The 13,137-nt window shown below is 40.9% G+C and overlaps 1 protein-coding gene across 7 annotated transcripts in view; it reads left to right on the top strand.

Annotated features, from left to right (window-relative positions):
• Positions 1 to 9,475, top strand: part of CHD6 (chromodomain helicase DNA binding protein 6) — a 101,341-nt gene extending 91,866 nt beyond the window's left edge. For all 7 annotated transcript variants that reach the window (XM_081916569.1, XM_081916573.1, XM_081916572.1 and 4 more), the window contains 8 exons: positions 109 to 1,722; positions 2,388 to 2,536; positions 4,106 to 4,312; positions 4,620 to 5,066; positions 5,400 to 5,582; positions 5,667 to 5,786; positions 7,014 to 7,118; positions 7,992 to 9,475. In XM_081916569.1, coding sequence (XP_081772695.1) covers positions 109 to 1,722; positions 2,388 to 2,536; positions 4,106 to 4,312; positions 4,620 to 5,066; positions 5,400 to 5,582; positions 5,667 to 5,786; positions 7,014 to 7,118; positions 7,992 to 8,894 — 3,728 coding nt within the window. In that variant the 3' untranslated portion in view covers positions 8,895 to 9,475. The remainder of the gene's footprint in view (positions 1 to 108; positions 1,723 to 2,387; positions 2,537 to 4,105; positions 4,313 to 4,619; positions 5,067 to 5,399; positions 5,583 to 5,666; positions 5,787 to 7,013; positions 7,119 to 7,991) is intronic.
• Positions 9,476 to 13,137: the final 3,662 nt, after the last annotated feature.

Raw genomic sequence — 13,137 nt, 5'->3', positions numbered from 1 at the left:
AATGTCTTGAGCAACAGACTTGTAGTATTTGGACCGTAGTCTAAAGACATTCTACCATTCTACCCTTGATGGTTTTCTCTACCCTCCCTCCCTCTTCTATGCTCATAGGCCCAGCTGATCCTAGTATCTATGTGGAACCAATCACTGAGGAGCGTGCCGCAAGGACCCTATACCGAATTGAACTGCTACGGAAGGTCCGTGAGCAAGTGCTGAGGTGTCCGCAGCTGCACGAGCGGCTCAAGCTTTGCCGCCCAAGCCTGTACCTTCCCGTGTGGTGGGAGTGTGGTAAGCATGACCGGGATCTGCTCATCGGTACAGCTAAACATGGGCTGAACCGCACGGACTATTATATCATGAATGACCCCCAGCTGTCATTCCTGGATGCCTACAGAAACTATGCTCAGCACAAAAGGACAGGGGTCCTTGGAACAGAAAACTTGTGTTGCCACCACCAAGCAAATGCTAAGCTGTATTGCTCCCCTTCATACAATCAGGTGGAAAGAAAACATGAATCTCCGGAGACCGAAACGGAGAGCTGTCTCAAGCTAGTGGGCTCAGGCAATAGTCTCTCGCGGACAGACAACATCTCCCAGGATAGCAGCTGTGAAAATTTCATGTCGAAAGTCCGGGGTATGATTTCCATTAACTATGATGAGAGCTCTTTGCCTGACTCTCTGATGTGCATGATGTATGATGAGAAGGCATGCAACAGCGAGCATAGCTCCCTTGCCCGCGACAGTCCCAGCTGCACAGATGTCAGTAGCAATACTACCAAAATAGCAGAGGGCAAAATAGATGGGGATGAAGATCTCTCTAGCTGTGATGCTGAGACCACAAGAGAGCCCTCCTACCTGGATCACTTGCAATTTGGCAGTGACCAAACGGAGGGTCAGAATGCAGCCCAGGAGCCCTCATCTAAGGAAACTAAGCCCTCCAAGAGCTTTATTGTGGAACCCTGTAATGCCCTTGAGCACATAGAGAGTCCGTACACTAACCCAGGATCAGTACCGTTTGAAAGAGATGGCATGGAAGGGGTCCTGAGCATAGGAGTGTATGGCCCCAGTCTCCATAACTTTGATATCAAAGTCCATCCTGAGAAGAGATTCATGGGCTTGTTGCATGAAAAGGGCTTGGAAGAGAAATCAGTGCAAAGTCAGAGCCACAGTGAAGAAGAGGAGGAGGAAGAGGAGGAGGAAGAGGAAGATCATTTGGAGACAGCTACTGACACTGTGGAAGATTTGAGAGGTTGCTTAAAGACCCTAGATGGTGGTGAAGGCAAACCCATTGTGCAAGAGGAGCAAAAGCATAGTTCATGTCTTCTCACTACTCTGGATGCATTCATGAAGGAAAGGAATAAGGAGCTGGTTGAGTCGATCTCAAGTGAGCAGGCAGCATCCAAATGTGATAGTGAGCATGGGGCTGGGGAGGACGATCAAGCTGAATTTGAGAGCCTTGAGGAGCACACCCCGGTCTTGCAAGAGATCCAGACCTGCCACCATCACCACTACCACCATTCTGCACGAAGCCAGACGTCAGCAATTCAGATGGAGCTCCTTAAATCACATCCTGTTTGTATGGAGGCAGACCCCTGGGGAGATGACACAGAGGGAAAAAGGGGCAGCCCTGTTCCACAGCCTCTCTGTGGGAATGAAATGAAGAGGGAAGAGGAAGAGTGTGAGAATCAAGACCTAGAGAAGAGGGATGAAAGCAGCCAAAATCAAGGTAGAGTAATGTGGGGGGTATCTTTCTGCCAGTGAACATTCCTGCATATCTTAGTAATTTTCATTTTGAGGTGAATTGTAACTTGACACTAAGTATAATATAAAAAGACAGTATTAGCATGACATCAACATCTTCTATCTTTACAAGTGCCAGAAAACTGACTGTGGCTGCGGATTAACAGATTTCAACTCCATAGGATCTTGCTTCATGCGTGTTGCATTTTATACCCTTTACCAACTGAGTTGGCTCAGTTGGTTGGTTAGTTAGTGAAAATGAGCTTTTATGTATACTATTTGAAGGTTAGGATCAAGCTAGGCCACTGAATCATAGTAGCTGAATTATTTAACTGCTTCTGTTTTCTTCTGGTGTTTTGTAGCAGTGCTGAATTCTGTTGTTGCAAGCTTCCAGAGACACTTAGTGTTACATAGCAAACTTCTGCCCATAATTAGCAAACTTCTTCAGAATCGCACATGCGCACATTTAAATTTACCAACACTATTCTTCAAATATATGGGAGCTGCTAGAGGGTGTCATAGATATCCAGAGAACCATGCAGCTCTGTTGTGTTCTTTGTTGAAGATCCACCAATGCCTCAGAATGCCTTTGAAAGCAAGAGCGATTTGATGCTTTAATAAAGCTTACATGATGTTTTCCACTCCGTCTAGATTGTTTTGAGAAGTTTTCTGAAGATGAAAGTAAGAGTTCCACATTTGTTGTTCCCGGAGAGATTGATGAACTGCAAGATGTCCGGGCACCTACCATTGCTCAGCTTCTGCAGGAGAAGACACTCTACTCTTTCTCAGAGTGGCCTAAGGTGGCTTGGTAGCTTAAGTATGCATGATTAAGGGCTTTAGGTCAATGTTCCGCAGGGACTGAGATCCACCTACCATGTTGTTTTCACACAGGTGCAACCTGGCTTGTGTCTGAACCCTTTTGAAAACATATTGAGAGAAGTAGAATAGATTATCCGGCAACATTTTGGAAGCAGCATTGAAGTATTTCTCCAAGTTGAATATTTCTCTGTTATACTTCCTGTATTATAGTGTCAGATTTTGTCAGATATGGGTGTTAATATCAATAGCTGTCCAGTGTCTTCAATAAGCAATGTGAAAACACCATTGTGTTTGTGATTCCAGTGGCCTATAGCCTTTTCTTTGTAAAAAGGCCAGGCACTTCCCTTCTGAAAAATGTCTTAGTTTTGAAGTATTGAGGTTTTCTTTGAAGAAAAAAAATGTTTTTATCTCTTTTTAGTTATTGGTCTCATGTTCTAAGTGTGTGGTCCTAACAGGACTTCAGCCTAAATGACAAGAGCCTCTGGCAGGCCTGTCATTTATTGTTTCCCTCCTATACCCTTTATCTTATTTTGAAAGGGGCATCCTGGTGCTCTGCATTTGACTTCCACCTGCAATTCAGGGTTTAGAACCCCGGTGTAGTTATTATCACCCATTGTTGAAATATTGCTGAGGCAAGTTAATAACCATCAGAATGCTACTGATGTTAAAACTGCTCCCAGTGTTTTTGTGTATGTATGTCCTAACAGGACATTATTGGGATCAACCTTACATTAAAGGTAAAGGGACATCTGACCATAAGGTCCAGTCGTGACCGACTCTGAGGTTGTGGCGCTCATCTCGCTTTATTGGCCGAGGGAGGCAGCGTACAGCTTCCGGGTCATGTGGCCAGCATGACTAAGCCGCTTCTGGCGAACCAGAGCAGCTCACGGAAACGCTGTTTACCTTACTGCCGGAGCGGTACCTATTTATCTACTTGCATTTTGACGTGCTTTCAAACTGCTAGGTTGGCAGGAGCAGGGACCAAGCAATGGGAGCTCACCCCTTCACGGGGATTCGAACCGCCGACCTTCTGATCGGCAAGTCCTAGGCTCTGTGATTTAACCCACAGCGCCACCCGCGTCCCCCAAGTAGCTTTAAATTATGATGTAGAGAAAGGAGCAAATTGATGTGTGGTGGAAGGGTAGACTGTAGAGGTTTATTTTCCAGCCTGTGTTGCTTATTGGTAGACGTCCAATCATACTTTCAAATGCAATTTTTAAAAATGCAACAGAAATAGAGAATGTATCTGCATAATGGCTCCAGTCATTTTCTTGGCTGAAAGCTGTCAATTTAAAACTTTGTATGGTATGTACCCTGGAATGAACTCTTTCTACAGGAGTGACCAAGTGTCGTGTATCTTACATGCACAGGCCTGCCGCCTTGCTTCCGCTATGCAGGATGGTTAACTTACAGGCTGGTCAAGCTATTAGCCTCTGTATCACCTGGAAAAGGAACACCTGAAGCTAAACTAGTTGCCTAGTTGTAGTTCTTGGAAGGATTAGAACTTACAGCACATGCAAGCTAGTGAAACATATCTGCTTCTTTGACAGGATCGGGTGATCATTAACCGCATAGACAACATCTGCCATGCCATCTTAAAGGGCAAGTGGCCTTCTTCCAGCCAGCCATTTGAAATACAAACTGTGATGCCGACTCCTGCATTATCCAGCAGTACTGGCAATAGAAACAGCTACACTGAACCAGAGGCCTCCGAACCCAGCTTCAGCAATGGAGTGATAGCTGCACAGGTCCAGAAGGTGAGCTTGGGTGGACGTCTTTGCCTGCTGCACAGTGTTACTTGTATAATGTTTCAAACTCATGTCCATAAGTAATAAACATATGCTCAATACTGCATCACCTTACTGTTCTTAAAAATACCGACACTATCATTCTGGCATCCTTTAAAAAACAAAGTTGATAGCTACATTCAGGTACAGTATTTCTTTTTGAAAAGGGTGCTGAATTTATAAGTTGCTTGAGAATATTAGAAAATTATGTATGCAGTCTCCATTAGGACAGATTGTTGTAACTGTGCCTTTCTATCCACTCCTGGTTTAAACACAGGAAGGTTTCCTGGCGCCCACTTTCGTCAAAGATGAACACAAGCACAGGCAACCATATGAATTTGAGATGGAGAGAGATGCCAAGCAAAGGAGCCTTGAACAGCTAGTGGCTTCCCACCCCCACCCTTCCATCGTGTTGAACGGCTGGCGGGATGCAGCAGTAGACCTCTCAAGAGTGCCTGATGGGTCACCAGCAAGCAGCTCTCCTTTCTCCCTGAGCACAAATATACCTAAGCTAGGGACAGTGAATGCTCTGCAGGGCTCCCTTGGCATGGACTTGTCTGGTATCCTTCAGGCAGGGTTAATTCATCCTGTCACAGGACAGATCGTCAATGGGAGTCTACGAAGAGATGATGCTGCCATGAGGAGGAGACGGGGCAGGAGAAAAAATGTAGAAGGGATAGACCTCATATTTTTGAAGGAGAGAACCCTCCAGACAGGGCTGCCAGTAAGTAATAATCCCCATCCTCTTTTATTCCTCTGCACTTTAATGATTGCTTAGTGCCAAGTGCAAATGTTGTGTTTTGTTTTATTCTTATTAAACAATAGTGTCAAGGTACTGGGGGTGGGGGTCTGCCCCCTGTGCAACCTAATCAAGGAGAAATCCACACCCCTCCCCAAGGAAATAGTTTGCCATTCTTGCAGTCTGGGTTTAGCTAGGGTAGTTGCAATGGCTGGATCAGATATTGTGTTCATTTTGCAATGACATTTGGAAAATTCAGTATTATTTCTGCATCTCAGTAGTGCCTTTCTTTCTCACTCTTCCCATTATATTATTCAGGAAGATCAAACCCAGACTGTACCAAGTAATCCTAACCCTGATGGGCCAGCCATTACTACCTCAAGTCCGCAGACCGTTCCAGGCACTAATGTCCAGGCAGAGAAGATTGTTCCAAATAAGAGTCTTCTGGACTGGCTGAGACAGCAGTCTGACTACACGCTTGAAATCCCTGGCTTTGGCACAGTAAGTACAAGTCTCATATTCCAGTCCTGTGCACATTTACTTGGAAGGGAGCGTCACTTATATTTTCACTCATATTCCTTTCAGAACTTTTCAGAAAAGCCTAAACAAAGGAGGCAGCGCTGTAAGGACCCTAGCAAATTGGACATAAATTCTCTCACGGGGGAGGAACGCGTGCCTGTGGTCCATAAGGGTACTGGGAGGAGGGTAAGCAGAAGACTTTACTATTCTTGTCTTTTACGTGATTTGGCACAATGTCAGTTCTAAATGCATTCAAATCCTGCAAACCTGAGTTCCGTCTTAACTGGCTTATTTTGTTTTGGAGAAGAAAATGCAGTTTCTCTCAAGTCTGTCTTTCCTTGCCTCTCTTCCTACATATGAAGTGCATATGTGCAAAGAGCAACACATAAATTACTTAAGTGTGAATATCCCCACTTCCATGTAGATCTGCTTATAGGGAAGGAAATTAGCCTGCTGCTTTCACACCAGATTGCTACATTCCTCACAGACAAATTGACTGGTAAGGAAGGATTGCTGCCTGCTGTAGGGCATAGCTGGTTGGAGCTGTACTTGCTTCCTTCCAGCAAATTGACTCAAACAGATGGAAGGTGCAGCTTGCTGTATCACATGGCAAACTGCAGCTTTTTCTCCTGGGTACGCTCTGCTGGCTGGAAGGAAGCAATGTTCCTTGCAGTGTTTTTCCAGGCAATATGAGAAACATTGTGGAGGAGTATTTCTTTCGTAAGGGAAAACCTAAGGAGGGACACGGGGATCAGGAGGGTGGACTATACCAGCTGTTATGAAATATCATGGAGAAAACATTTGGGTGACCTCCGATGTCCAATATGCTAATTTTATATCTCAGTCACAAGAAAATACTTACTCACATTCACAAAAGTTCCCACTGCATCTACATAGGGGTGGACTGCATGTTATGTTCGTACAGTCGTACCTTGGTTGCCAAACGCCTTGGAACTTGTACGTTTCGCCTCCCTAACGATCGAAAACTGGAAGTGAGTGTTCCGGTTTTTGAACGATTTTCGGAAGCTGAATGTCCAGTGCGGCTTCCGATCGGCTGCAGGACGCTCCTGCAGCCAATAGGAAGCCGTACCTTGGTTTTCAAATGGTTCCGGGAGTCGAATGGACTCCTGGAACACATTCTGTTTGAGAACCAAGGTACGGCTGTATTTGATTTACATCTGTAGGTTCCAGCAGATGCTTGTAAGGGCAATCCTTTTAGGACATTGTCACAAACAGTAACCTGTACAACATCCTCAGATTTCAGTCAGTTACCATGTACCATTTTCCTTCTGGAAACAGCAAAAAAGTAGGCAACTCAGCTTTGATTTCTCTAGGTGTTTCATCATATATTACTTATGCAATGTTGCTTAGTCTTCTCTGCAAAATAAGTAATCATTTTACTGTGTTTTATAGTTAGGGGGAGCCATGGCACCAGCACTGAAGGAACTGCCAAGGTGGCTTGATGCAAACATGGAGTATGCTGTTGCAGCAGACTGGTCTGACATTGTTAAGCTTTCAGTAAGTTAAAAGGTTTTCAGAGAAATATCTATCTTGTAACTCCCCTCCACCTCTTCCATATCTCTTTTCTAATTAGTTTTCTGAAGAGGTAGCACAGCTGTTTGTCTTTCAGTACAATTGAAAGATAGTTAAGTGTGAGAGCATGCTGTATACATAAACCTAGGCTTACCTGCAGATGCAGAGCTGGCTTTTGAATTAAATATGCGAACACAGTATCTTTCAAAATGTATCCTGATCCCTTGTTCTTCACTGATCTCTCTGAATTTAAGGGAAGATAACAAATCACATAATCCATGCATTTCACATTTCCCAAATCATTCAGATTTGCATCCTTTGTGTGCTCACAATTTGGTTAGGCTTCCAGTTTGAGCAGTGGCCAAAAGTACTTTCCTGCTAACTTCATCTGAGGATGGCTGGAACTGTTTCTTTAAGAAGGCCCTTCTAAAAGTACTGAAACACTTTTTAAAAAAATAAAAAAGAGTAAGCAACTATTAGCTAGCAATAATTAATTATAATTACATCCCAGTCTTATGCATGTTTACTTGGATATCTTGTGTTCAGTCAGGCTTACACCTTAGAAAATGTCCATATTATCACAGCCTTAAGACTGATCCTGTACCCTCTTGCCAGGGAGTAAGCCCTATTAAACTTAATAAGATTTATTTTTTTGGGTAGACATGTATAGGATTGTGGTGTGGGGGTTGCTGATTATTTTACCAGCAAAGCACAGAGACTTTGTTTTTGCACAAATTACATTTTTGTTGGTCACACAGAGAAGCACTTGGGGATTTATATTCCACTAGAGAGCACAGCTGAAGGCACATGTGATTGTGTTAACGTTTGGAATTCTATTTCTTTTCTTTTCCAACTCAGGGTTTTTTACCTGAAAGCAAGTTTAACCGTATTCTGACTGAGCCTGTACTCCGAGATGCTGGGCCTCGGCGGAGAGGAAGGAGGCCAAGGAGTGAACTTTTTAAAGCTCCTGGCATAGTAGCAGATGCTTCTTCAGGAATGGGACCATTATTCATGAACGGACTTATTGCTGGAATGGATTTAGTAGGACTTCAGAACATGAGAAACATGCAAGGCATTCCTTTAACTGGGCTGGTTGGGTTTCCTGCTGGATTTGCAGCAATACCTGCTGGCGAGGATGTCAAAAGTGCTCTGAGTATGTTGCCGATGATGCTACCAGGCATGGCTGCTGTACCACAAATGTTTGGTGTTGGAGGACTTCTTAATCCATCAATGACAACTACTTGTACTTCAGCTGCTCCAACTTCATTAGCAAGCACAACTAAAAGTGGTACGTCACACGCAGAAAATGATGCTGAAGACAAACAAAGTGGCCAAGGTGCAAAAACAGAAACTCTGTCTGAAGACAAGTCTGGTCCTAGTTCATTTTCTGATCAGTCAGAACCTGCAATAACTACCAGTAGTCCTGTAGCCTTTAACCCGTTTCTTATTCCAGGAATGTCATCTGGACTGATCTATCCCTCAATGTTTCTTTCTCCTGGTATTGGTATGGCATTGCCAGGCCTTCAACACACCAGACACTCAGAGGCAACAAACCTAGAAAGTCAGAAACGGAAGAGGAAGAAAACTAAAGGGGAACTTGCAACTGCAGAACCAGATACTCTCTCACTGTCCGACAGGGAACATGCAAACAGTCAAAACTGTACAGAACAAGCACCATCTGTTTCAGAAGAGAATGAACAGGATGTACCAGCGGAGGAGGAGGAAGAAGAGGAATTCAAAGATATTAAAGATATCAATTAGAACTTTTGTTTCCTTCTGAAAAAATAATATTGTGGCTTGTAAGTTTCTCATCCCATAAATATTTGTTACAGCCCTCTGTTCCCACTTCACCTTCATAAAAAAACCTGTGTTTCTATAAGTAATATTATCTACCTGATTCCTGGTAAGATAACTATGGTGACATGTTAATAGTTGCAGGGTCTTGCCATAGAGATAAGCAGTGTTCTATAATTGGTACGGGAGGCAGAAATTTCTTGTTCAGTTGTCCAGCTGTTCATCCCTCCCTTCTCCAAAACAGTAGTAAATAAGTACTTGGTGATTGCCAAAACTGCTTGCTTGTTTGGGAGGGGAAATAATTTCAGTAAGACAATGCTTCTCTAATGATGGAAACACAAACACAGGAAAAGGTAGATGTTTTTACAAAGACACTGAATTTAAAAAATCTTGTATTTTGGGGTAAAAAGCACAGTTATAGTAAGTGCTAATGTGTATTTTTTGATTTAAAGTATTTCCCTATTTTATCATGGTTACTAGATTAGTAGTATAGACAGAAGTATATAACTAATGATTGAAAATGCATATATTCATTTCTTTCTTTTTTTTTTTAAAAAAAGGCATTAATGGTAGATAATTTCCTCCTGTTCACACTACAAAGTTTTGGAAACAAACTGCTGTAAGTGAAAAGATTACCTGAACTTTTATATTTCTAAAACCAAATCTTGCTTTATGTTTAAGGTGGATTTCAGTTGTCCTTTCTTTGATTTTAGGCCATTTCCAGCTCCTGCTAAGAAACTGACGCACATCTTGCATATTATTTTTTTTTAATGCAGAGGCAGGAGCTTAATAACTTCCAGTTATTATTTTTATTTTTCTATTAGCTGTTTCTCACAAAGGCCCTTAACAATAATTCCCCTTCCCCCAATGAAGAATAAACTACTGGTTTTAATCTTCTTATGAGGGAACAGGATTGGCTTTTATCAATTCTACTACCCTAAGAAATTTTATTTTTTGAAATCAGAATTTTTAAAGCTGTGAGATGGGCTTTTGTTAAGGACTGTTGACAGTTTCAAAGCTTGAGTTTATCCTCTGTTTCTAGTATTAGACTGTGAAGAAAACGTTTTTGCTCCCCCTTTCCATTCCTCTTGATCCCATTCACTGTTCAGTGGTATTTCCCAATGTCTCTGCACATACATTTTGTGTAAGTGTTTCAGATGAAACCCATTTAAAAACATAAGTAGGCTTCCAAAGCTCAGTGTGTTGAAACGCCCTCCACAGGTAATCTTTACATAGACCTCTTTATTCCCACTCCTATGTCACTTTTCTTTCACTTGGGCTTGTTCTAATTTATAGCTCATGGTTCGAGACTTGAAAAAATACACACTTTGTGGTGCGATGTTTAAATGGCAGACCATTAGAGGGGCTTCGGAGTGTATGCTCATATTCAGATTCACATTTGGTTTGTCACAATTTACTGTATTTTTTACTTATTTTTTCTGTTACAGTTTTGCTAATTTATCAGATGGTCCAAATGTTTTGACATAACTATTTCAGTTTGCATTATTTATTTATGATGCTTTTTTCATTGTCTTTTATACATTTGGGATTATAAAGTATGTACATGTTACAATTAGCATCTCAAAGAAGTCTGTTACCCATGAACTAAAATTAAGTCTGTATGTTGCAGTGAATTTATTCTGAGTTTTCTGGGTTGGAATCAATTTCAACAATTTATGATTATGCTATTGCAAGAGATTGAATAATGACATAGGCCCTATTTAAATAGCACCCTGTAGCACAGATGCTGTATCACTCTTGACAGATTTCTTAGAAATGCTGCTATCTGTTTAACTAACATTTTGTTCAGTTTTGCCTCCAGTGGAAGCAGAGAGGTTTTTTCAGCTGTTAAATCCAAAATCAATATAATTTATTTATGTAAAAAAAAAAAAATCACTTGATATATTTTTGAACCTTTTAAGTACTAACTTTTTATTTAGTAGAAAACATGTACTTGCCCTAAATCCTTAAAATACAAATGCTATAAAACTTCATATATCTTGAAAGCCTTACTGTGAATGGATGCAGGTCTCTCTCTCTGGAGTCTATTTGTAATATATAAAAAGATTATTTGCCAGAGCTACACTCGTAAGGAACAGGGTTGAGACTAAACTTTTATTTAGTTTGTCAGCATGTGCTATATACCTTGTTCTTTCTTATTTAATGTGTGTGTGTCTGAGTGTGTAGGTTTCTCTTTGACTTTTAATGTGTGACTCTTTTGCAGTGATGGAGCTACTCTGGCTTATTTACAATGAAAGGCATCAATGGCTACTTATTTTTCCCCATAATCATCTTGGAGAACAAATGCAGATTTCCCACTTATTTCGTGAACACTCACATAAACATAGATGCTTCATCTAATGTGCTATTAAAATAAACTGTCTGTGCTTGTAAAAAATGATAAATAGATTTAAAAGTCAGATTTTTAATTTTTTTATTTAGTGCCTATATCATGCATTTTTAAAAATATTGGCAGAGCCTTGCGAAAGTTGTATATACTTTTTTCTAGGAAATCTATTTCTGATTGTTTTGCTTGACTTGGAACTAAACATGACTTGCCTTTTTCTCAGCATGAGCACTGTTTTGGCCTGTAGCTTATCTTTCTTTCATATTACTTCCCAGACGACCCAAGAAGCCCCACTGTATAAACTATGCATTACTTTTATGACTGGGTAGATTTGATTTAATTGCACAATACAGTACTTACATACTTTTCAGCAAACTAAAGCATAATACTATTTTAAGCCATCCTTCTATCAGACAGTGCTTTCAAATATTATTTAACATTAACATTCCATATTGTTTTGGCACCCAGGTGGATGGAGGTTTCCAAGCTACACAACTAGAGCTATTTCCAGTTCAAGGACCAGAAGACACTAAGAGAGTTTCATCATTTAAAATCTAGTGATTCATGTACATCCCATAGTGAATTTGCACAGCACATCTAATTAGCAAAAATAAAGTATGTAGTGGTGGTTTCACCTGTTTAGATCCTGAGAATTTCAATTCAAAAACTGCCATGGTGAAGGGTGTCAGTAACTGTTTCCAATGTAAGGCTTCTAAAACTCTCTTAAGACACTATCATGCTCTTAGGAATATTTTATAGTGATGTCTTTATTTCCTAAATCTGCCAGTATTCCTTAAACAATGTAATTTCAGAGTGAAACGAACTGTAGGAGGTTTGGATTATTGCATCATGCAACAGAATGGCCAAGATATAAGGACCTCAAATGCTGAGCCTTTGCATATAGGACAGCCACAATATAAACACAATTAAATGTTTTGTTATGCAGTGTTCTACTTGAGCAGAAATCTCATTTTCATCCCATAAATGTTTATATGTTGTAAAACCTCTTTTGTTATCCAAAATCTCTTATAATAATATAATTCACCAACCAGCCTCAATGTTGTATGGGTATGGATTGTGTCTGATAGATTCCCCTTCTGTTTAGGAGGCCGGAGAATGCTGTTCTTTGTGCAGGAGGCAGGCCTGAAGTGGCTTTCACCAGCATGGGACAGATTGTCTTACCAAACTACAGTAGCTGAAAACCATTATTTTATGCCTTGAACTAGATTCAGTATCAACTAAGAAACCACCTGATTACTGAAATTTATTTGAATGGAGAACTATAAAGGAGGTCTGACTACATTCTGAAAATCTTTTCCTGCCATCACTGCAGATTGATAATTTATCAGAGATACATGAACATTTACTTCCCATCTCAGTTCAACAATTACAATTACGGTACCTCCTTTTTCAAATGTGTAAAAGCACTGGTATTCCTGATAATAAGTTTTTAAATCCTGAAACCACCCTACTTGTCCCCTTCCCCCAATACAGCCCTAATTCATAGCACCCAAGCTATAGAATTGTCCAGTCAACTGAAGAGCCAAATGTCCTGTCTCTCAAGTATATTTAAAGGAGATAACAGAAGAAAAAATAGTTGCCTTCCAAAGTGCAGAAAGAATGTTGAGGAGCCCCCAGGCCAAGCAGCTAATGACACATTTCCGAAGACTGATAACTGGGTTCTAAGTGTGCTGTCTCAATGGGTTGTTTTTAAAGCTGTTGATTAAAGTATTTTTGGTCACCTTTTTAGAAAAATTGATTAAGTGGTAAAATTAAATCTACATGTAATCAAGTGTACATTTTTGAAATATTGAAGAAAATGTGGGACAACCTATGGTCAAAGAAACAAAAGCTACCAATTGT

The sequence above is a fragment of the Podarcis melisellensis genome (assembly GCF_964234715.1).
Source record: "Podarcis melisellensis genome assembly, chromosome: 6".
Lineage (NCBI taxonomy): Eukaryota > Metazoa > Chordata > Lepidosauria > Squamata > Lacertidae > Podarcis > Podarcis melisellensis.
Note: the sequence above shows the minus strand (reverse complement) of the source record. Positions and strands in the feature narration are given on the sequence as shown.